Genomic DNA, 23,541 nt, shown 5'->3' on the forward strand with positions numbered 1-23,541 from the left:
AATACTTTATGTGTCTGGTTCCTGAGAGATTTACATCTCAGACAGAGGTTTCTGGATGAATTAGTGATAGGCACATCCAAAACTAAGCAAAGAAAAACACAAGACAATTATTAACTCTCAAAACAAAACAAAATGTGGTATAGAAAAGGGAATGTGGGATCCCTGGGTGGCGCAGCGGTTTAGCGCCTGCCTTTGGCCCAGGGCGCGATCCTGGAGACCCGGGATCGAGTCCCGCGTCGGGCTCCCGGTGCATGGAGCCTGCTTCTCCCTCTGCCTAGGTCTCTGCCTCTCTCTCTCTCTCTCTCATAAGAAAGAAGAAAAGAAAGAAAGAAAGAAAGAAAGAAAGAAAGAAAGAAAGAAAGAAAGAAAGAAAGAAAGAAAGAAAGAAAGAAAGAAAAAGAAAGAAAGAAAAGGGAATGTAATTACAATGCACTGTGTTGCTAAATTATATGTAATAGCTACAGAGTCAGATTGGAATGAATGGTCTGTAATTATTTACTTAACAAAAAACTACATGAGTAGGTTGGAGAAGGAGGAAATGTGAGGCATATCAGGGAACACTACATACTCTTTCAAAGTAAGAAGTTGAAATGTAATATTTAAACAGAAATAGCAAAAAATAATAGAATAAATCATGTTATTTAGAAAAAGAATTGAACATGGCTAGCTTCTGGGAAAAGAGTTGAAGGTGGGGAGGAGTTTGGTTGAACATTTATTTTTTCAATATAAGCTTTAGAGAACTCTTTGAAATATTTACATACAGTGCTTTGAAAAATAGTAACAAAAAGAATTATATTAATAGTATTATCAATTGGTTTCACAGCGTATACCATGAAAATTAACATTTAACATTCTTTTTTTAAGTTTTTATTTATTTATTTGAGAGAGAGAGAGCAAGAGCAAGGAGGAGAGGCAGAAGGAAAGGGAGAAGCAGACTCCCCAGTGAGCTGGGAGCCTGATGCAGGGCTTAATCCCAGGACCCCAGGATCATGACTTGAGCAGAAGACAGATGCATAACTGCCTGAATCAACCAGGCATCCCCAAAGTTTTAAATTCTGGACTACACAAAGAAACTATTGGTATGAGTTAAAGTACTATATGAATCAAAATACCTCTATACAAATGAAATCCAAAAAATGAGGTTTTTACAAGGCAGAATAAATTATAAAAATCATAAATCTTCTTTGGGCTGTGAAATCTATGTTGTAAGATTTTTAAAATAATAAATTTGGAGTTAAAAAGCCATTCTTTCCAAAGAAAGAAAGAAAAAAAGAAATGAAGTAGCTTGGATTGAAGAAATTTAAATGTAAGTCTGTAGGAAAGGAAAAGCCAAAGAAGGATCTAAAGTCAGAGAGTAACATGATAGAAGATGCACTTTTAGAATATTTACCTGGCTCTCAAGAATAGAGTGGACCACGTAGGTGCAGCTATTGCAGTCCTAGAGAGAGGTGACAAGCTAAATGAAGCCAGTGGAAACAGGTAAGTGCTCACCTGGAGAAACATGACAGCATGTACCTCTGGGCTTGAAAGACTGATTCTAAACTCAGATGACTAGGAGCAGGGAGGTGTCTTTAGCAGAGAAAGGGGGCACCAGGAGAAGAGTCTAGTTTTCTAGAAAGATGACAAGTTAGGTCTGGGACCTAATAATGTTGAATTATTTATGGAACACACATGTTGAATTCTTCAGCATCAAAAGTGAAGAGAATATCTCCACTCTACTTTTTTTCAAAAGTGTTACTTTATAATAAATAATCTATCTCTCCCATCTCTCTTAGGTAGCCAATATTGATGCTTAGGCATTTAGATTAGTTTTCTATGGGGTTCCTGGGTAGCTCAGTCAGTTAAGCATCTGACTCTTAATCTCAGTTCAGGTCTTGATCTTGGGGTTGTAGTTAAAGCTCCAAGTTGGGCTACATGCTGTGCATAGAGCCTACTTAAAAGAAAAAAAAACCCATTGAATCCTGATTCCCTCACCAATGGGATTCTTATGGTGGTAGCCAGTGGGATTTTCATTTCACTGATGAGTCCATGAAATAACTTATATGCTTGGAACCTAAAACCCAGCTTACTCTCCACACCTTCCTTTACAAACTCAATATTCTTTCATTCATCATTCATTCACTTATGACATTATATTAGAATTTGGAATAGAAAACATGAAGATACAAAAGATACCATGTTGATGGGATATGCCTCTTCTCTCCTCCCTTTCCCCAATAGCCCTAAACTGCTTCATCTCCACCTTCAAAATCTAGGGTTTCCAGCTTCCTTTTTTTTTTTTTTTTTTTGCTATATCCTATTCTTTACGGATGTAGGTATATTCCCTGGACCCTTAAATCTAGCCTAGTATTCATTCTATGCCATGTGCTGTTTTTATATTTTACTTTATTTTGTTGTATTTTATTTTATTTTTTGTCTTTCTTATCGCTCAGTCCATTATTTACAAACCCAAAGCAATCATACGATTAGCTTCTGACTCAGACTACTCACCCAGGCTTTCAGAGTGTCTACGCTGGCCTCACTTTCCAGGCTGATCCAACTATTTGTCTTGAGTCCAGTGCTAACAGTGATCTGAATGTACCAGCCTTTTTCACAGAGACATCCTGGGTGTTCCAGTCTTATTAATCATCTCTGCTTGCATTTCTGCCTTTACTTATTTCCTGAGCTTCTGATTTAGTTCCTGTTCCCAGCACCAAGCCTCCACCTTGAACCAACCAATTCAGTTGCATTGGTTTGACCATTAGCACACTTCCCTTGGGTACAGTTTTGTGTTTACCCTTTTGCTCAGTCTGCTTTGATCTGTGCCAGGTAATTATTCTTCCTGCTGAAGGCTTGGTCATTTTTAAGGAAAGCTAAAATAGTTGATACATTACACATTCAAGGATATCTCCAACCAGTCCTTTCCTTATACTTTTTTTTTCTTCCTTCTAGTGAATATTCAGTGGTTTGACACTTTCTGCTGTGGCAATTATATTCCATATTATAGAAATTTCAAGGTAAGGATTTAGAAGCATATATTTTTTAAGATCCTATTTATTCATGAGAGACACAGAGAGAGAGAGAGGCACAGACACAGGCAGAGGGAGGAGCAGGCTCCACACAGGGAGCCCGACGTGGGACTCAATCCCAGGTCTCCAGGTTCACACCCTGGGCTGAAGGCGGCGCTAAACCACTGAGCCACCAGGGCTGCCCAAATGCTAGCAAATCTTAATATCTGCCAGGACTTGTACAGTTCAAAAGGTAGAATGGTCAGGAAAGAATTAGATCTTTTTCATAACCAAATACAATTTAAATGTGTTTTCCCCCAATGTTCATTTATTCAATTGGCAAATAATATATAAACAATGAAATACCTAAAGTTTATGTGTACAGATCCATGAATATTGGCAAATATTTACACTGGTTTAACTACCACTTCAGTCAAGAAGTATTTTCTTCATACGGGAAATTCCTGGTGTTCCTTTGCAGTCGAGGCAAACACTGTTTTATGTAACCACCTATTTATTTGCATGTTCTTGAGGTTTATATAATTGGAATCACACAGTATGTACTCTTTTGCATCTAGCTTCTTTCACGCAACTTTATATTTTGAGATCTATCCATGTGTATCATTCTATTTTATGAGTATACTAGAGATTGTTTATCAATTCACCTGTTGGTGGACATTTAGATTATTCTCAGTTTTTGAGTAATGTAAGTAAGGTTGCTATGAATAGTCATGAACAGGTCTTTCTCCAGATATATGTTACCGTCTCTGCTGGGTAAATGCCTAGGAGCAGAATTCTGGGGTTATATGGTAAGTATATGTTTAACTTTATTAAAAAATGTCAAGGAGTTCCCCAAACTGGTGTTTACCTTTTCTTTTTTATAATTTTTAAAAATTTATTTATTCATGAGAGACACAGAGAAAGAGGAAGAGACATAAGCAGAGAGAGAAGCAGACTCCATACAGGGAGCTTGATGTGGGACTCCCAGGATCATGCCCAGGGCAGAAAGCAGATGCTCAACCGCTGAGCCACCCAGGCCTCCCCGTGTTTACCATTTTTATACTCCAATACTACAAATGTGTGAGAGTTCCAATTGTTATGATAATATCATATTGTTTCAATTGCTGTAGCTTATTAGCAAGTCTCAAAGTAGAATAGCTTAAGTTCTCCAATTTTTTTTCAAGCTTATTTTGGCTATTCTAAATCCTTTGTATTTCCATATAAATTTTATTTATGTATTTTTTAATAATACATTTACTTTTTATTGGTGTTCAATTTGCCAACATACAGAATAACACCCAGTGCTCATCCCATCAAGTGCTCCATATAAATTTTAGAATCAGCTTGTCTATTTGACCAAAAAATGCTGGAATTTTTATTGGGATTAAATTTAATCTATAGAGTAATCTGGGGATAATTGCTATGTAAATCATATTGAGTCTATATATATATATAGAGAGAGAGAGAGAGGAAACAGAGTGGAAGCATGGAAATCTGCCAACTGAAAACTCTTACAAGTCTACCTGACTAAAGATAGTCCAAAATAAGATAATATGTTTAGCATACAAAAAAGAATAATAGATTGTTACGCTGCTTAGATTTTAATAATTCTGGCCCTGTCATCCTTCTAGCTTGGACATCCTACAAAATTGATTCCTGCAATATGGTTCATTAAGTATACCTAATATTGTGGCTAGTGCTGAGCAAAGAGTGAACAAATATTTCATAAATGAAGTACTGTACTACTTATGCACAAAGGTGTTACATGAGGATAAAGAAGAGACCCTACATCAGCTTGAGCGAGGAGGGCAGGCATCCAGGAAAGAGTCAAACTAGTGCTTGGAAGAACACAGCGGTGGAGGGGCACACCCCACAGCGCACTTAGCCACGGCTCTGACACTGCAGATGGATCAGCCTTCCTATCTACCAAGGTTTCTCCACTTCTACCCTCACCAAAGAAGCTCTAGGTATTCAGAAATTGATAAATATTATTTTAGATGATTATAACTAAAACGGCAGACATAATTATTTTATTATTCTAATTAAAATTCAGTAATAATGCATTCATTTTTTTTTACCCCCCGACCTTTATGTTAAAAGCTTGCTATGTGTCAGGCACTGTGCAAGGCACTGGGGTTACCATACTTGAGAAGACACGGTCCCTGTCGTCAAGAAAAGTGTGGTTTCGACTCTTGGCTCCAGAAGATCAGCAGCTCTCACAGACAACAGGTTGACCTAGGTTGCAGGTGGAGCCCTTCTCCCTGGCTGCCATTCCCCGGGCTTCAAGCTTCTTTCCTTGCCAGTAGGCAGAAGCATCAGCCTGGAGCAGGAAGGAACTCCCGTTCCAGCCGGGAGGTGGCGGCCTGCAGCCGACGACGCCTCAGGGTGACTTGGGGTCAAGGCTCCACTTGGTGGCAGTCTCGTCTGGCTCGGCTGGCCGCCCTTCTCCCCCGGCGGAACCAACTAGCTGGGGGCCTGGTTTCCGCAGGGTTGCTAATCCACACGCACCCGACGCTTCCCAGCTTCCGTGCAAGCGCCGCGGTTTGCTGGACGGGGACGGGGGTCCACTCGGCCGAGCGCTTCAGAGAAAAGAAAGCTTACCCCGCCAGCTGAAGTTTCTTGCGGGCTTCCGCCCCTCGGCCGGTCAATTCCCGGAGCTTGGGCCTCACCGGGCCGCGCGCCCAGCGTCCAGGACGAGCCGGGGCGATGGTGCAGATGGAGACGCAACTGCAGAGCATTTTTGAGGATGTGGTGGTGAGTGGAGCCGCCGGGCGCCGGGGCGGCGTCTGGGGGAGGGAGGGGCACCCAGCAGCCGCCCCGGCCAGCGCCCCCCACCTCTCCTGTTGTGGCCTCTCGTACGTCTGCAGGGGTCTAGCGCGTCCCAGCATGCTGTCAGATTCAGTCTGCACTGAAATCCCCAGCACCCTTTGTGACAGGCCCGGCCGGGGGGGGGGGGGGGGGGGGGCGGGGGTATTTTGTGCGTGTGGCGGGTCAAGGTGACTTGTCCTGTGTTACACTGTAATGTCGTCTTAGGGGCGTCCCCCCCTTTTTTTATTTTTATTTTTTTTACTTTTTTACACCGCTTATTTTTCTTTTTTTACAGAAAACGGAAATTATAGAAGAGGCTTTTCCTGGGTGAGTGTATACGTATATGCATGGCAGATTTTTGTGTTTTTACTTGAGTGTCTTTGGAAGATGTGACTCAGGTTTGCCTTGGAGGCACGCGAGATCTGTAAGATTCTGGTTATGTTGAATTAATTCCCCCTCAAGAACTAGTAGCAAATCTGTGATTTTTGCTTTTTAGAATGTTCATGGACACCCCTGAAGATGAAAAGACAAAACTAATTAGCTGTCTGGGAGCCTTCAGACAGTTTTGGGGTGGTCTTTCTCAGGTGAGCACTGCATTTTTTTACTACATCCAGGTCATGATTTTTGATGCCTCCTTTTTTACACTACTTTGATGTTGCTGCTAAGGTTCTTTTGGAAAGGGAGACATTAGTGTCATCATTTGTTATATGTGTATTCTGGTTTCCATTTGTTTCATTTTGTATTCTTCCAGTGGAGAACCAGTATTAAGAAATCAAACTGATGATGGCACATTGTGAGACACCTATAAAAATCTCCCCCATGTTAGATTATATAAAACACTTCATCCTACTCTGATTTATTTGGTACATGTGGAAACAGCTCTGGTAGCAATTGTAAAAGATACAAATTTCATTCATTTATTCAACAGAAGGAACTAGCAAAACATTGATACAGAGATGCTATGATTAAAGATACCATAGTAAGGGGATCCCTGGGTGGCTCAGTGGCTTAGCATCTGCCTTCCGCCCAGGGCGTGATCCTGGACCCAGGATCAAGTTCCACATCCGGCTCCCGGAGTGGAGCCTGCTTCTCCCTTTGCCTGTGTCTCTGCCCCCGCCCCCCCCCCCCCCCCCGCCCGTGTGTTTCTCATGAATAAATAAATAAAATCTTTAAAAAATAAATAAATAAAGATACCATAGTAAAGATAACAAAGATGCCACAATAAGGATACTATAATAAAGATACACAGATCTTCTAAGAAAAATGAGGAAAGGAGCAGTAGAACTTAGTAACAAAGAACAGTCACCAGAAAATGTATCCATGAAAAAGACAAAATGTGTGATCCTTAAAGAGCTGGTGTTCCAGGAATGTATTATCTTCTGATGCTGCATTATTGGTAGGAAAATGAGAACTGTTTATATTTGACCACTGGTGGTAAGACTTACTTCCCAAACATGGGGTTACATAGGCATAAATCTTGTGGGTTTTGTTTTTTTTATATAAGATTTTGTTTATTTATTCATGAGAGACGCAGAGAGAGAGAGGGAGGCAGAGACACAGGCAGAGGGAGAAGCAGGCTCCGTGCAGGGAGCCCGTTGGAGAACTACATCCCAGAACTCTGGGATCACGCCCTGAGCCAAAGGCACATGCTCCACCACTGAGCCACCCAGGCGTCCCTTAAATCTTGTTTTAATTGTCTTCGAATAGGTAATCTATTCATATGGCTCCAAATGCAAAAAGTACCAAAAAGGGGACCCAATGAATAGTCTGCCTTCCATCTCTCTTAGCTTACACCTGCTCTTTTTCGTATCAGTAGCTGGTATTCTCAGTTTGTTGCCTTCTGGAGGTATTTTACACATATAGGATCAACTTTTATAGAACATTCACATAATGTGTTCACTGTTCATTAGCCCTTTTCCTCTTACTATTAAAATCTGAAAATAATTCCACGTCAATCCATTGAACGTTATTTCTGCCTTTCTTTTTTACAGCAACATAATCTATTATATGATTGCACCTTCCTTTAACCAGTCCCCTGGTTTTTCTTAACTACTCCAGTTTAGGTTATTTAGGTTACTTCTTAACTACTCCACTTTAAACAATACTACAATGGACAATATTGTGCACAGGACACTGAATAAATTCCTGGAAGTAGTATTGCTGGGTTAGAGGGTATGTCTACTTAAAATTTTTATAGAAATTTCCTGATAGCTTTCCATAAGAGTTATACCAATTTGTACTCCTCTAGGAATGTGTAAAAGTATCTGTTCCCTAGGGCCTCACAGTAGGTTGTTAATAAATTTTTTTGATGTTTGCTGATCTAAAATGAGAAATTCTATCTCATTATGGTTTGTTTTGTACTTCTTTGGTGTTGAACATGCTTTCAGCATATTTTAATAATTCGTTAAACAATTTATGAATTAAGGATGACCCTTGTTTTTCAGAAATTTGTATTCTAATAGAGGAGCCAGAAAAAAAATAGATCTTTCTAAATCGGCATTATACATTCCAATAGAAGTGTGTATGAGGCACAGTGGTAGTGCAGAGAAGAGGACATGTAGGTTCCTCTTGAGGGAATCCTAGAAGACAAATTGATATGGGTACTATATTTTGATATCAGATTTAAAGTTATACAAGTCTAGAAATTTAATATGTCATTGGATTCACAATTGGGCAGCTGAGGATTAGAGTCACACAGTTCTCGTGAGGCTGATGTACTAACTCACAATGGATTTTTCCCCCAGTGACAGGAATGTTTGAATCTGCCATTTAGGGCACTTCTTACAATGCCATACACAGTCCTTTTTAGAGTTTTCTATTGACTATGTGTACATTAATAAAATCTTCCTCCTTTTGGAGGTCTCATGTAATAAAAATGATGGGAATTGATAGAATTTTATTATTTTAAGCTTAATATAACTGAAATACTAAATCTGAATTTTTCCATTTTTTAAAATTGTTTTCATCATGAATGTTTATAATGGAGTATTTCATTCATAGTTTTGATATACTCTCAGGTATAGTATTAGTTACCTGTCAGTTATAAAATATCACTTTGGACCTAAAATGCAATCATTTTCTAATTTTCCAGGAATCTCATGAACAGTGCATCCAGTGGATTGTTAAATTTATTCATGGCCAGCATAGTCCTAAAAGAATTTCTTTTCTCTATGACTGTTTAGCAATGGCAGTAGAGACTGGTCTCCTTCCACCCAGGTATGTTTAATGGTGGATATGAGCAATCCAAAGAATCTCAAGATTTTTTAATGTTTGGAAATTGGCCAAGATTCTTATAAAAACATGAAGGAATGAAGAAGAAAGTTAGGCTCAATAAGTAATCCTTCATAAAATCTCAGATTTTAGTTTCTAGGACGTAGTGTTCTTAGAATTGTATACTTAAAGGCTCAAACCCAGATAGACTTTGTCTTTCAGCCCAGGGGCTAGGATCACTTAATATTTTATTAACACTCATGGTTATGGTGGTGGACTGAGCTCAGTAGGCACTTTTATCTCAGGGTCTCGTGATTGCAATTAGATGGTGGCTATAGCTATAGTTATCACGAAGGTTTCCCCATTCATATGTCTGGTAGTTGATGCCTGGCTGTCATCTAGGATCTTAGCTGGAGCTATTGGTGGAATCTATGTAGGTCCTGTCCATGTGACCTGGACTTTCTCACAGCATGATGGTGTCCAAGATCAAGCATTCAAAAGAAGACTAGGCAGAAGTTGTAATACCTTGCCTTGGGGTTGTAAATGTCCTTTTTGTCATAATCTTAGGCCTGCCCACATTTAGGGGAAAAGAATCTAGTCCCTTCTCCCACCTGTTCATGGGAGGAGTGTCAGTGTCCCCCTTCAGAAGAGCATGTGGGATTGAAAATCTTATTGCAGCCATCTTGGAAAAATACAACCTACCACAAACTGAAGATGGTAAACATTTAATCAATAGCTTTTGTTGGATTTCTTTCTAGTAAAAATATAATATCATATTATTTTGTTCTATTTTGTGTTCTGTCTTTCACACAAGTAAAAAATGTAACATATTTGTAATTTTGTAAAGAGTATTCTTGAATAGTAATGTACCTTTCTGAAGAACACTGACAAATGTAATGTCCAGAGTACATGGACCCTGGCTATTAGAGACTTGCAAAATTCTGTCTTGTAACTGGAATGAGTATTTTTATTTTCTAGAATGGTTTGTGAATGCCTGATAAACTCTGACACACTTGAATGGGAAAGAACACAACTTTGGGCCCTAACATTTAAGCTGGTCCGGAAAATAATTGGGGGAGTGGATTACAAGGTATTTTTTCCTAATTATAGAAAGTAATCACTTTCAGACATGAATAATTTTTCAGTGTGTATATCTTAAAATCTGACAGGGGAAATGAAGTAGAAGCATTTACAAAATCAATATTTTGTTGTATTTCCTAAAGGGATTTAAAATTACTCAATGTTTCCTACAGCTTCTCTGCTTTCCTCTCAACATTCTTAAAAATGCATGTGGCTATATGATGAATAGGGAAGTCACCAAGCAAACTCTGGGCTCCTTCAGCCCACAGATCTTATGATTGTTGCAGCCCCTTTCAAATGAAAGAGCACAGAGCAGGGCTGTGTGGAACTGTGAAGGGATGTAGGCATCAACTGATAAGTGAGCAAGTCCTGCTTCACCTCCACTTTGACCACCTTTGAACACACATCCTTCAGCACTTATCTCTTGACCCAAAAATAAAAGCATATACTCCCTGTGTATCTTTATACAGCTTGAGATCTCCCTTGCTTCACAACTATTCTCCTTCATTCAAACCACTTTTGTTACTGTTCTGTTTGAAAGAATTATCATTACCTAACCCTGTGTTTTATGTCTGTATTTTCTCTAATCTAAAATGACTTAAGTGGTAATTATTGATTTGAATCATGATTTAATAGAAAACTAAAACTAAGAAGTTTTTTTCTCTCTCTCTCTCTTCATTTCCCTTAGAAGGTTAACATGCAGTTTTTACCTTTTTATTTGTAGGGTGTTTTAGAATTGTTTCTAATTCCTTTTATGTGTATGTTTTTGTCTTTTCTATAAGATTGGTCACACAATTTATACTCAGTAAATGCATATTGAATGGAATTTCTTCTCTATATGCTTTTTGGACAAGAAATTACAAATATTTCTATTGTTACAATAGGATAACAATACAATAGGGTAACAGTAGGGTCCAGAAAGCTTAGCACAGTGTAGAAAGATTAATTTTTATTCGTAAGGACTTTCTTTGTTCATTCAAATTTTTATTCTTTAGAATTCTATTTTGGAACATGACTCTTCTTTTGGGCTAATGTTAGGGACTCGAGTGTTAGCTCTGATTCAGAAAAATTGAAAATGTGACCTTGAAGGTAACATTTTTTTCTGAGTATATAATGTTGAAATCTTTAAATGCTTTAACTAGCACAGGGGGCATTACTTGGCTTTAACCTATGGGTTTCTTCTTCTATCAGGGTGTTCGGGATCTCTTAAAAGTGATTTTGGAGAAAATCTTGACAATTCCCAATACAGTGAGCTCAGCTGTTGTACAGCAACTTCTAGCAGCAAGAGAGGTAATTTAGACATGTCTGTAATTCATAACCTGAAAAAAGTGTAGTTTTCTGTAGTTCTATGCCTTTCAAATGTATGGTAGTTATAGACTTCCATTTGGATACTTCTATAAAAATCACTTCTAGTTTTAAAGATGCTGTTTTATTATATTTCAAAAGAAAAAATTAAGTTTAATTAAGACATGGCTTTTTTTTTTTTTTTTTTTTTTAAAGATTTTATTTATTTATTCATGATAGTCACACACAGAGAGAGAGAGAGGCAGAGACATAGGCAGAGGGAGAAGCAGGCTCCATGCAGGGAGCCCGACGTGGGACTCGATCCCGGGTCTCCAGGATCGCGCCCTGGGCCAAAGGCAGGCGCCAAACCGCTGCGCCACCCAGGGATCCCAAGACATGGCTTTTAATTAAGAAAACAGTAATATAGACATTACAGTATTTTAAACGGTTATAAGACTTTAGCCTATGGACCATTTAAAAGATATTTGTATTTTGTAATTAATGTTGCAAGAATTATTACTTTGGTCTATTGCTTTCCTATTAGAGTCTACCAATATTTAAAGCAGTTACTTAGCAACATCCATTTCATTTTTCATTAGTCTTCATTTTTTAGAGATTCTTTACATGTAAGTAAATTCCTTTATGCTGTAGATGAAACCCAATGAGTCCATGAAATAATATCTTTTAATATCTTTGTTATTGCCACTGTTGCATTTAAAGGGCTTATCTGTGGAACTAATCAAGAATAACATTGTTCTTTTATTTTTCTTAGGTTATAGCATATATCCTGGAAAGAAATGCTTGTTTATTACCAGCCTACTTTGCAGTTACAGAGATCAGGAAACTATATCCTGAGGGAAAACTTCCACACTGGGTAAATCTGGTATTTTCCAAGTTTTTTAACAGAAATTTTAATAAAAAATAGTTATATTAATCTCATTTTTGTGTGCTTACTTTTAAAATGGGTACTTATCCTGAGATAAACTATATATTTTTTATCATTATAATGTATTTCTCTGCTATCCTACTGAGACAGTTTCTTTTTCTTTTTTTTTTTAAGATTTATTTCTTTATTTTAGAGAGAAAGACAGAATGTGCCCAGGGTGGGGGTGGGTGGCCAGAGGGAGTTGGGGAGAGAGAACCTCACACAGATTCTCCATTGAGCACAGGGCCTGACATAAGACTTGATCTTACAACCCTGAGATCATGACCAGAGCCAAAATCAAGAGTTGGACGCTTAAGCAACTGAGCCACCCAGGCACCTTAGTTTCTGTATCATCTGTTAAAATATACCAGCTTCATGAAATAGCCAAAGACATGATGGTATAATTAGGAATAATCAGGGACAGATGAACTCGGAAGTAATTGTTTGAAAGGAAGTAAAAGAGAACTGACTTTTGAGTAATTTTTATATGTCAGGTATTGTATTAAATCTTTATATATTGTCTCATTTTACGTAAATGATGGTTATATTCAAAACAATCTTGATTTTATTTTTTATTCTTGTTTTTGTTTTTGTTTTAGTTACTTGGAAACCTGGTATCAGACTTTGTGGATACCTTCAGACCCACAGCAAGAATAAACTCCATTTGTGGTAAGATTATAATTTAAAATGGACTAAATAGTACCTGATTTTTAGTGAACTTTTCAACAGAATTGGCAGATGGTATCTTATATATGTCTTGGTGGTTTGTCATTTTGGTAATTACGTAAAAGCTTAATGATAGCCATTTACTTGTTTTTAGGTACTTTGTTGGCTGAATGTAGGGAGGGAAAAGCAACTACCTAGACTTGGTCTGAGCTCCAGATAGAATTGTTCTAGAAGATACGTTTCCTGGTGACCGTAGGGAACTTCTAGTAAAACACCAGGGAATCTTCAGACAACTAGAAGTCTCAACCACCTATCCTTCTGTGTCTGTGATACACAAGACTATCAGGCTCTTTAAGCCCATTCCACTTCACACTTTTGCTCTGTACTTCATTTATTTTTTCATATTTTCATGTTTTGTTACATTCTTAGAATTTGCTTTTAAGAACAAGTGTGTGATTTGGCAATTTGTGCAGTGCCTAACACTGAGTATATAGAATATTATCTAGTGACACCAAATTTTGAGCACTTCTTGTGAATTGGGTGCTATTCTAGATTGGAAATACAAAAATAAAGCAAGCAGACACTAGACAGATAATTCTCAGATTTCTAGCTTTTGTACTAAGTGGATATTAATATCATTTCATAAATTCTGAAAGTGGTGAGGGTTTGAGAAGTGATGAATTCAATTAAAGATTCGTTAAGCTTGAGGTGTCTGAGAGACATCCAAGTGACAATAGTCATTAGGCAGTTGGATATGTGAGTTGATGGTCATATGCTACATCTAAGGCCTCTAGGAACATCATGCATAAAGTTAATCATGTTGACCCTAGGCTAGAGATCTGCAAACTTTTTCTATAAATGATGATAAAGTAAATATTTTAGCTTTATGAGCTATAAAGTCTGTTGCAGCTACTCAACTCTGCTGTTGTAGGAAAGCATCAGTGTTACAATAAAACTTTATAGAAACAGGGCAAGCTGCATCTGGCCCATGGATTATAGTTTGCTGATCTTTATATATTTGCACAAATGTAACATTTTTTAGTTTGGAAGGCCTGTACAGTTAATTGGTCTCCAGCCATCTGGACTAAAAATAATCAAAGAGAATCCCCAAAATTTCTATCTAATGACAATCTTTTTTTTTTTTTTTTTAAGATTTTATTTATTTATTCATGAGAGAGAGAGAGGCAGACATAGGCAGAGGGAGAAGCAGGCTCTTAGCAGGAAGCCTTATGTGAGACCCGGGATCACACCCTGCTCTGAAGGCAGATGCGTAACCACTGAGCCACCCAGGTGTCCCTAATTACAACCTTTTTAAAATCAGTTCCTGATTCAACATAGATATTTATTAAATATTCTTAGTGTGAATGAGGGACCAGGCATTTCTGTGTTCACATTTACTTTAAAACATTTTTTGTGATACATAGGCCGCTGCAGCCTTCTGCCAGTTGTAAATAACTCAGGAGCCATTTGTAATTCATGGAAATTGGACCCTGCAACTCTTCGTTTTCCTTTGAAAGGCCTTTTGCCATATGATAAGGTATGTTGATAAATACAGTGGAACTTTTGGTCCACCTAATATTCTTCATCCTGCATTATATGATGTATTATGCTACATTATCTCTTCATAGACTGAAGTATATATCTAATGAAAAGTAGTTTATGGTTTATCATGTAATTCTAGTATCCAAGTGGTTTGTGGTTTGTAATATTGGGTGTTTATATTCCAGTGGGCCCCCAACAGAGCACTTAGGCTAAGGAAGCTGAATCTTTATAATGGAATCCTTGCTTTTATTCCTCCTTTACAAAGTAAGGACCAAAAATGAATTTGTACTTTTCTTAAAATTTGAAGAGTGAGCCTCTCCTTTGTTAGATTTTTTTTATTTTTATTTTTTGTGTTTTTTTTTTGTTTTTTTTTTGTTTTTAGTGTTTAAAAAATTTATTTAAGTAATCTATGCCACCATGGGGCTTGAACTTGGGGACCCCAAGATCAAGAGTCACATGCTCTTCCAGCTGACCCAGCCAAGCACCCCTTTACCCCTACCTGTGTTAGATTTTTTTTTTTAATGGGTTGGAGAGGACAAAAGTGGAGTAGAATATTCTCTAAAGAAAAAAATCTACAAGTATCAGTAAAATGAAGCGTGAGATATAGATAAAAAGCTAGAATGAAATATGATAGATTCATTATACTATCTTGGGAGTTGAAATGGTTACAGAGCAGGGTATGAGGAGGACTACAGATTTTTCATGTAAATGTTTCATGTAAAAAATAATCTACAGCGTGATTAGAAGACTAGTCCAAAAGTGTGGAGAGGGAAATAGTCAAACTAGGGTCACAATCCTGGACTCTTGTCAGCAAAACTTGGGAATGTGAAAAAGTGGTAAACTAAATGGAATTTACAGTTATCACGGTAACAGTAATATTGAGAACAGATCAGTTCATTACATACTTACTATATGCCAAAGAGTGTTCTGAGAACTTTTTTGCAATAACTCTTATTCTCAACTATTTTTTTAGTATCCCCATTATACAGATGATGACACTGAGACCCAGAGTGGGCTGGTTACTTGACTAAGACCCCATGTTTAGGAATTGTAACCAATCACCGATTTGAACTCAGACAATCTGATTCCAGGATCTACACTATTAACCCCTGTATTACCAAGTCATTTGTCCTCTCCAAATTTGGAAGTAGTGTGTGTTCACACTTGTATGAAAATGATTGGAAACTGCCTCCATCCTCTTTGATTAGACATCTGGGCAGAAAATCCTTTCCTTACAGTGATGCTTAAGACTCTCCTTTGACTGTAACTGAAATCTTTCAAAATTTTAGCCTCTGTATGACCTTGGGCAAGTCCCTTCACCTCAGTTATATCACCTATCAAATGAGGGGTGGGATCAGACAAACTCTAAGCACTAAAATCCTATGATTTTTTTCCACTAGATACTGCCTACTGTGTGAAGGTAACAAGTGCCTTTAGCAGATTTTTTTATCCCAATTTCAAATTATTTGAATTAACATTTACTTTGATCTTGAAGCAATAATTTTTTTTATTTTCTTTAAAGGATCTGTTTGAACCCCAGACTGCTTTGTTGAGATATGTATTGGAGCAGCCTTATTCCAGGGATATGGTCTGCAATATGCTAGGTTTAAATAAGCAGGTACTGTACTATGCTGGAAACCAAGTAAATTCTGCATAGAATCTGCACTGTTCTTTTCTCTTTTCTTTGCTAGAGCTAACTGAGCAAAACAGTTAAGAACTATTTGGTGATTTTTTTTAAATATATGGTTTATTAAACAATGTATTATTCCTATCATTTATATATTACTTTAAAAATGTTTAAATTAAAAAGGAGATATTTTAAAAGTTGGTTTATTTTTGCATTGCTTTTTTTTCTATAAGGCCAGTTTCAAGTATACCTTTTGCCAGAGAAACCTACACATGACTTAACCATAATTTTTTTACTTTTTTGTTTGGATGGCTCTTTTTATAACCCTTGGTATCTTCAGCGTGGCCTGACTGCTGATTTTTTTCCCCCTTTTCAGTGTATGTTTGTGTCTGGTGGTTTAACATGTGGGAGGGTTTGTGCTGACTCTGGGTTCCTTGAGGCTGGCCTCATAGTCACTGTTTTGTCTTTTCTTTTTTTCTTCCTTTATTTTTGTTCTGTCCTGTCTTGTCCTGCCCATCCTCCAATGCTCTAGACCTTGAACATTGCTCAGGTATGTTCACAACCTTACTGTTGTATTGTGACTAACGATACGCTGGCCGCTTTGTAGCCACTGATTCCATTTAGAGAATACATGTATGGTCGGGGCTTGAAATTGGCAGGACCATGCTGAGACCAAGGCCACTAAAATGAATTTCTTCTTGGGATATGAGAGTTGTTTTTGGTGGATTGTTTTTGGTTTTGGTTTTTGGTGGTTTTTTTTATATATATATTCTTTTTTTTTCTTTTTGCCTTTTTCTTTTTCTTTTTTTTTTAAACTAAGAGACAACACCGGGCACACAATAATGCCTGTCACTTTTTGATGTGTTGTTTTTCCTTCCCACTCCATTTTACTGTTTTTTGTTTTTGTTTTTGTTTTTTTTTTTTTAAATACTTTAGGGCTAAAGCTTGCCTTGTGGAATTTTCAGAGATGGAAAGATTTGTGGTGGCCTTTATCTTTCCAGATGATTAAAACATAAATAAATAACATCTGTAAAAACTACTTATGTTGCTTTGCCTTAAAACAAAAATTAAAAACAAAACCAAAAAGAGGAAAAAGCACTTTAATAGAGACGTTATTTTAAGAGTTGGAGTGGTAAACTTTATGCAGGGAAGGTTTTTTTTGGAAACATGGGGATTGACTAAGAAATGTCACACTCTTAGGTGACCCCACACCTGCTCGACAAACACCCTTCTTTGTCAGTCTTTGCCAGAAGTGTCCTCCTCCTAGAGTGGGCTCCTCGCAGTTGAAGTTTACCTGCGGTGGGAGAAAAACACTGTGGCCAAACTTTATAAACCAAACTCTTATACAGTCCCAAGTCTATTCCAGGACTTTTCACCTTTGAGATTTTAAGCAAAATAGTGGTTCCAGTTATTTTTGTTAAAAATTTTTGAGCCCAACATATTAAAATAGACCAGCTTTTTTTATTTTATAAAGACATTCTTGTCTAGGTTATATAAAATAGCGTTCCTGTTTGCAATACTATAGTGAAGGTTGTGCCAGTGCTTCCATTTATAAAGCCCTATTTTTAAGGACATATAGCTTGGCCATAAAACTTGCTCAGTGTTGAAACTTTGCATGCCAAACCTCACCCTAGTAGCAGTATCTCTTTTATTATTTTAAGTTTTTTTCTTCTGAAAAATTTACCAAGTTTTCCTTGTTTGGACAAGCCTATGTACATGTGAACCTGAAACTGCTTCACACTACAGTATCTGACAGTTACTTCATATAACCCGTCAATTTACTATCTTAAATACCAAGTTATTAATTCTGATCAACTTCCACTTGAGTTAGAGGTAAGTATTCAGTCAACTTTGAAAGAATGCTTCATGCTGTCTTAAAACTACTTTTTGCAATGAACTTTAAGTCATACTTGACTCAGTTTTTCTTACAGTTTGGTGGATAAATGTACCCATGGTCATTCGAGCTGCAAGTACCTTTCCCCAGATAGCCTTAGTTATCATGAGCTTTTTGCTCTTGGGATGCAGCTCTTCTCAAAGTAGAAATTGACAAAACAATTCATGGAAGAGTTTTTTTTTATTTGATTATTTTAATAACAAGTTTCAACCTAAAAAAAGTTTATGACTGAGACATAAATCCATAAAAAATAAAGTTTATAATGGAAATGCTGACAGAACATTAATATTGGTCCCAGTGTAAACATTGTCAAAAGTTCACAATTCATCAGTAATTGTTTTGGTAGAAAACTCTGTAGTGAATGGACTTGTAGATGGAAGATATATGCTGAACTGACTTGATATTATTTTTACCACCTGGAAAGTAGAGTAGAAAATGAAAATACAAAGTATAAACATATGATTAAAAATAAACAAGTTATCTTATCACATCTTTTATCATTACAGAACTATATCCTGCACTATACTTTCTTGTCCTTTCTCTAGCAATAATTTACTTAAAGCTTGAAACCTTTTAAGAGCTGTCCATATTGCATTTTCCAGTAGGAATTGGGCTATATTTTATCCTGAAGTCGGTCACATTCAGAAAGTCATAAATAATAGCCCAGCTCGGTGACCAGCAGGGTGAAGTGTTCAACGGTGGAAGAATCCTATTTTGTGTGTTTACACCACTTTGTGTTCTTTCTGCTGAATAAGAACATTACAACCAGATACACTCCTCTAGCTGCTATGTGGTAGTGTGTGAACTCTGGGTACCCTGAGATAGTGAAGTATTGACTAATCACTCAATTATCTTTGAAAGGCACCACTGAAAGTGGTATTAACTGGCATAGGATTCAATTCTGATCAGCAAAGAATATGATAAATGTAATACAAAGGGATTTCTCTTCCCAACTTGTCCTGAATAGGTATTGCTTTAAAATTGATTTCTAGCACTGAAATAATGATTTGAAATTAATGTAAGCCCATCTAAGTATATGTTAAAATTTTACAACAAAAACAGTACCAGAACTGTTGTATCAAAAGTGTCAGGGACTATTTAATATACGATATGGTTTCTTAGACTGAAAAGCATTACCATTTGTCATTTGAAATACTGGTGGGAAAGGATCAGGGGCATGAGTAGAAGTTAATGTGTTTCTATTAATACCTTGTCCCTATGTTTCCAATGCAGTTTGAACTATTATGCAGAAATTTGATTGTTAAAATACAGAACTTAGGTTCTTATTTAAACAGGTTTTAACTAAATCTGCCTATAGATATGATGTAAACTAGCTAATTCAACTTATATGCCTATATCTTGACTTAAATTTACAAAAGCTTTCAAAAAGCACTTTGTGAATAGCCATAGATAAAGCCTCCAGTGGCTTACCAACTTACCAAAGCCTAGTGATTGATAATTAATCTTTATCAGATCATTAAACTGCTTTTGTTTGTTCCACTTTGTAAAATAGTCTACAAGGTGGAGAGTATTAGTTTTAATGTACTTATATTTTAGTAATGAAAGCTAAAGCTAAACTTATTCTAAGTAGTTTACACAGATCATTTTATATTTCAGTGGAGGGTTTTTATGGTATTAATGAAATTGGCAAATAAATAAAGGAACTAAGCTATCCCAAAATTCGGTTTGAGAAATATCCTTGGCTTTAACCAAAACACCTGGAAAACGTAGAGTTAATCCTGATGGATGTTCAGCCACGCTCAGTTGCCAGGGCGCTGGATGCCATAGAAATTCCAGACTAATGTCATTCTTAACACTAAATGTAGAGGTAATTTGAGTTGTGGTGTGTATTGAAAGATCATCAGCTTTAACTATAAATTTCCTAGTTGTTCTTACTTTGTCAAAAATTGTAACATTTTTGGTTTTCCTCTTTAAATCATTAATGTATGACCATTACAACACTGTTAAAGATATGTAGGTAAAAATCCAGTTTTTAAAAATAAATGGCTAATACTAAAAAGGGATATTCCAAAATGACTCAGGTGCTAAAAACCAATTTTATTTAGTTTGTTCTTTTTTCCTGAAGTGGACCAATGAAAGACCATCATGGTTGGAGGAATAGATGATAAATTGGTTAGTTTCCAAACTAGAAGCAAATTCCCATCACTAATGAAAAATTCCTACTGGAAATCCTGGCTTTACTTCTTTTCAAATTTTTCTGACTCTTGTATACTTTGAATGATTTCACTCTAAATTTGTGTTGTCTGACATATTTCTTAGGTTGTTGGTGGTTGGCAGAACTAGTGAATTTCAAGCCCTGTACACAGTAGTTTTGCATGCTGATATAAGAAATAGTTTGTAGTGTTGTCTGTTGCACTTTGCTCTGCTTCATAATGATAATTACATTTGGAGGGAAAGTACTGTAGTCTCAACTGGTGGTGTTAATATTGCTATTTGTAAACCTGTAATGTGGTTGAACTGTGATCATGGCATTGTGTTTTTGGAAAAACTATGAAACAACCATTGATGCTTACTGTTTTGGATAAATGTTTGTTTTATTTGCATGCTTTAAGAAAGTGCAGCTATATTGGAGCTTTACAAGTTTGGAGCTGGCAAAAAGCATGCAAAAGAGGGGATGCTGTTCATTATGTTTTGTTTTTTCCAAATCTGTCCCCATTTTGCATTTTTTCCCTAAATTTAAAGAAATCATATCCCTTTTTCATGGCAAAAGACTAATAATTATGTCTAAAGTTTAGAGGGAAGGCATCTGTATTAGTAATTGTATTCACTAGAAAGGCTTCCAACTGCCTGGCTATTAAGTCATATAACATATTTTATAAAAGAAGTACGAAAATGGCTTAAAATATGGCTTACATATTTCTTTTGGTAAAAGTATATTTTTTAAATCACTTTTAAAAACATAAATCTTTTTGCCTCTAGAAAGGGAAGTTGCATTTTCATTTTTAGTGTTTAAATTCAATTATTTTTCTTGTTTTAGATTTTAAAACAGTCTAATTTAAAATTAAAGCTGCATTATGTTTGTCTTCTAAGAAGGAGGAGCAGAGATTAACTTTGAGGGTTGTTTTGTTTTGTTTTGTTTGAGGAAGTTTCCATTTCCTGAATTTTCCATATCAGGATCAACGTTACACATTGAAAAATAGATACTGAGTAATCTGGCAGTTATTCAGTTACACCTCTGCATGTAAAGTTAGCATAAACTTGTGGTGGTTGCTTTAGATTCTCATTGCTTCATTTGCTCTCATCACAATGTTTGACTCTTGAAAATTCAAGGTTTTTACATTTTGAGTTAGAATGCAAAATTAATAGTGCTATCCTCATTTCTTATGCTTCTTAAATTATCTTTTTTTTTTCAAAAGAGAAGTAACAAAATTTTCTACTGTACAAATAAATACCCTTTGTCAAGTTGAAACAATGACATGTATAGTGAAAGTCAGAAGTTAGTAAGAAGTCTGTTTTCTATGAGATCTGAAAAATAATTTTTTTTGGAACTCATCCTCTATGATAGTGTAACATGATGCAGCTTTAATAGACTAAACCTAACCTTAACTTTCTAAGTTCAACTTCATTCCATGCTTCTCAGCCTCTTGTTACAATTAATGCCCATTAACCAGTAACTCCTGAAACTAACAGGGAGGCTTTTGGAATACTGTATCTAATCTCTGCCCTACAGCACAAGCAGCGCTGCCCTGTGCTGGAGGACCAGTTGGTGGATCTGGTGGTTTATGCCATGGAGCGGTCCGAGACTGAGGAGAAATTTGACGATGGGGGAACAAGCCAACTCCTGTGGCAGCACCTCTCGAGTCAGCTCATTTTCTTTGTGCTTTTCCAGTTTGCAAGTTTTCCACATATGGTCCTTTCTCTTCATCAGAAGGTAAGTGCTAAATCTTTTGTGAGAGCCACATCACCTGTTGATTAGTATGTTTTAGACTACCATGGACTTTGCCTAGTGATTTCGGCAATGGCAGAAGTTCTGCGCCCCAATTTCTGTTTTGCACAGTGCTTTTATGGTTTCTAAACTTTTCACTTTCTTGTCACTGTAGATACTGGTTTCAGTCATTCATTCCATATATTCATAGTGCAAGGAACCGGCGGATACAAAATGAAAAGGCACTGTGGTACCCTCAAGGAGCTCCTTACTAGTGGAAAGATAAAGGAATAAACAATATGATTATAATTTAATAGTTCACATAATGGAAGCATGTTTTCCTGCAATAGGAATGAAGGAGAATAGTCCCTATTAAAAACATCAGGGATGGCTTTATCAAAGAGATCTTGAAGGCACTTGATGGACAAGTAGAAATTTGCCAAGAGGAAAAGATAGGAAAGTGTTTCTGTAGCAATAAGGTGATCATTTGGGAAAGGATAAATGTGTGTGAGAACTGGAAAGAAAAATATAAACAAAAAGTGTTGGTGAGATTAGGAAGGCAGGAAGGCAAGACCAGACATGGAAAACTTTATATGGGCAAGTGTTTGTTCTAAGGCATTTAGATCTCTTTGGGAGGTAAATGAGGAAGGGAATGACCTCATCATTATAGAAGTGGGAAAAATTACTGCTAATTGCTACATGTAGAAAGATGGTGACATAAAGATGGAGAGAGCCAAAATCAGAGGCATGAAAATTGGTAAGGGAGCCTTTGCACTGATCTGGGTGGCAGATGCTGACAGGTCAAACCAGGACAACAGAGAGGAGGAGCCTAAGACCAGGTGTGCTAAGACAGGTGTGCTGAGAAAATGACTTGGCCATGGGTAGGTAACAGAGGGAGTAACAGGAGTCTAGAATCACTCTCTGGTTTCTATTTTGGCAGTGAATGAAAAAGTGGAACAATGAGTCCAAAATAGGGAATACGGGATCCCTGGGTGGCGCAGCAGTTTGGCGCCTGCCTTTGGCCCAGGACCTGATCCTGGAGACCTGGGATCGAATCCCACGTCGGGCTCCCGGTGCATGGAGCCTGCTTCTCCCTCTGCCTGTGTCTCTGCCTCTCTCTCTCTCTCTGTGACTATCATAAATAAATAAAATTAAAAAAAAAAAAAAACAAAATAGGGAATACAAGTAGAAGAGTTGGTTTTATCATAAGATTTTAGATGCATTGAATGGAAATAAATGTTGTTATATCTGTAACATCTCTACAGCATGGATTATTTTGGGGAAACTTTTTTGTAAATATTGTTAAAATCCTTTTAACCACCAGTTACCCCCCATTGCCACTTCCACCACCATTGATCTCTGTTACAGTCTGCAGGAAATTAGAAGTGTTTTTTGATAACAACTTGAAGATTTTAAATTAAAAATCCTTTTGGTATCATGAAGTATTCTTTGTGTTTTGATGAGTTATTTGTAGTCATTATCTAATATTAAACTTGATTCTCTTGTATATGTGGTCAACTTAGTTATGTTCTAAAACATTTAACTTTTGATATTCATACCTGTTTTGGGGGTCAAGAAGGAAACATATAAAATATTAAAATAATTTAAAAGGCTTTGCTTGGTATGTCTTGA

The 23,541-nt window shown here is 36.9% G+C and overlaps 2 protein-coding genes across 16 annotated transcripts in view; one reads left to right on the plus strand and one right to left on the minus strand.

The window, feature by feature from the left end:
- ENPP3 (ectonucleotide pyrophosphatase/phosphodiesterase 3) overlaps nucleotides 1-5,878 on the minus strand; it is a 97,056-nt gene extending 91,178 nt beyond the window's left edge. For 5 of the 10 annotated variants that reach the window (XM_038553390.1, XM_038553389.1, XM_038553391.1 and 2 more), the window contains exon 1: nucleotides 5,589-5,878. In XM_038553390.1, the coding sequence (XP_038409318.1) occupies nucleotides 5,589-5,875 (287 nt within the window). In that variant the 5' untranslated portion in view covers nucleotides 5,876-5,878. Of the gene's footprint in view, nucleotides 1-1,390; nucleotides 1,519-2,490; nucleotides 2,643-5,132 lie in introns of those variants that run through there. The other 5 variants (XM_038553399.1, XM_038553393.1, XM_038553398.1 and 2 more) reach the window with 5 other exon arrangements.
- Nucleotides 5,479-23,541, plus strand: part of MED23 (mediator complex subunit 23) — a 45,073-nt gene continuing 27,010 nt past the window's right edge. The window contains exons 1-12 of one of the 6 annotated variants that reach the window (XM_038553388.1): nucleotides 5,479-5,741; nucleotides 6,091-6,122; nucleotides 6,292-6,379; nucleotides 8,887-9,011; nucleotides 9,984-10,095; nucleotides 11,277-11,375; nucleotides 12,142-12,243; nucleotides 12,894-12,963; nucleotides 14,385-14,497; nucleotides 16,025-16,120; nucleotides 16,662-16,679; nucleotides 21,715-21,915. In XM_038553388.1, the coding sequence (XP_038409316.1) occupies nucleotides 5,694-5,741; nucleotides 6,091-6,122; nucleotides 6,292-6,379; nucleotides 8,887-9,011; nucleotides 9,984-10,095; nucleotides 11,277-11,375; nucleotides 12,142-12,243; nucleotides 12,894-12,963; nucleotides 14,385-14,497; nucleotides 16,025-16,120; nucleotides 16,662-16,679; nucleotides 21,715-21,915 (1,104 nt within the window). In that variant the 5' untranslated portion in view covers nucleotides 5,479-5,693. The remainder of the gene's footprint in view (nucleotides 5,742-6,090; nucleotides 6,123-6,291; nucleotides 6,380-8,886; nucleotides 9,012-9,983; nucleotides 10,096-11,276; nucleotides 11,376-12,141; nucleotides 12,244-12,893; nucleotides 12,964-14,384; nucleotides 14,498-16,024; nucleotides 16,121-16,661; nucleotides 16,680-21,714; nucleotides 21,916-23,541) is intronic. The other 5 variants (XM_038553384.1, XM_038553383.1, XM_038553386.1 and 2 more) reach the window with 5 other exon arrangements.

The sequence above is a fragment of the Canis lupus genome, chromosome 12, assembly GCF_011100685.1.
Source record: "Canis lupus familiaris isolate Mischka breed German Shepherd chromosome 12, alternate assembly UU_Cfam_GSD_1.0, whole genome shotgun sequence".
NCBI classification, from domain to species: domain Eukaryota; kingdom Metazoa; phylum Chordata; class Mammalia; order Carnivora; family Canidae; genus Canis; species Canis lupus.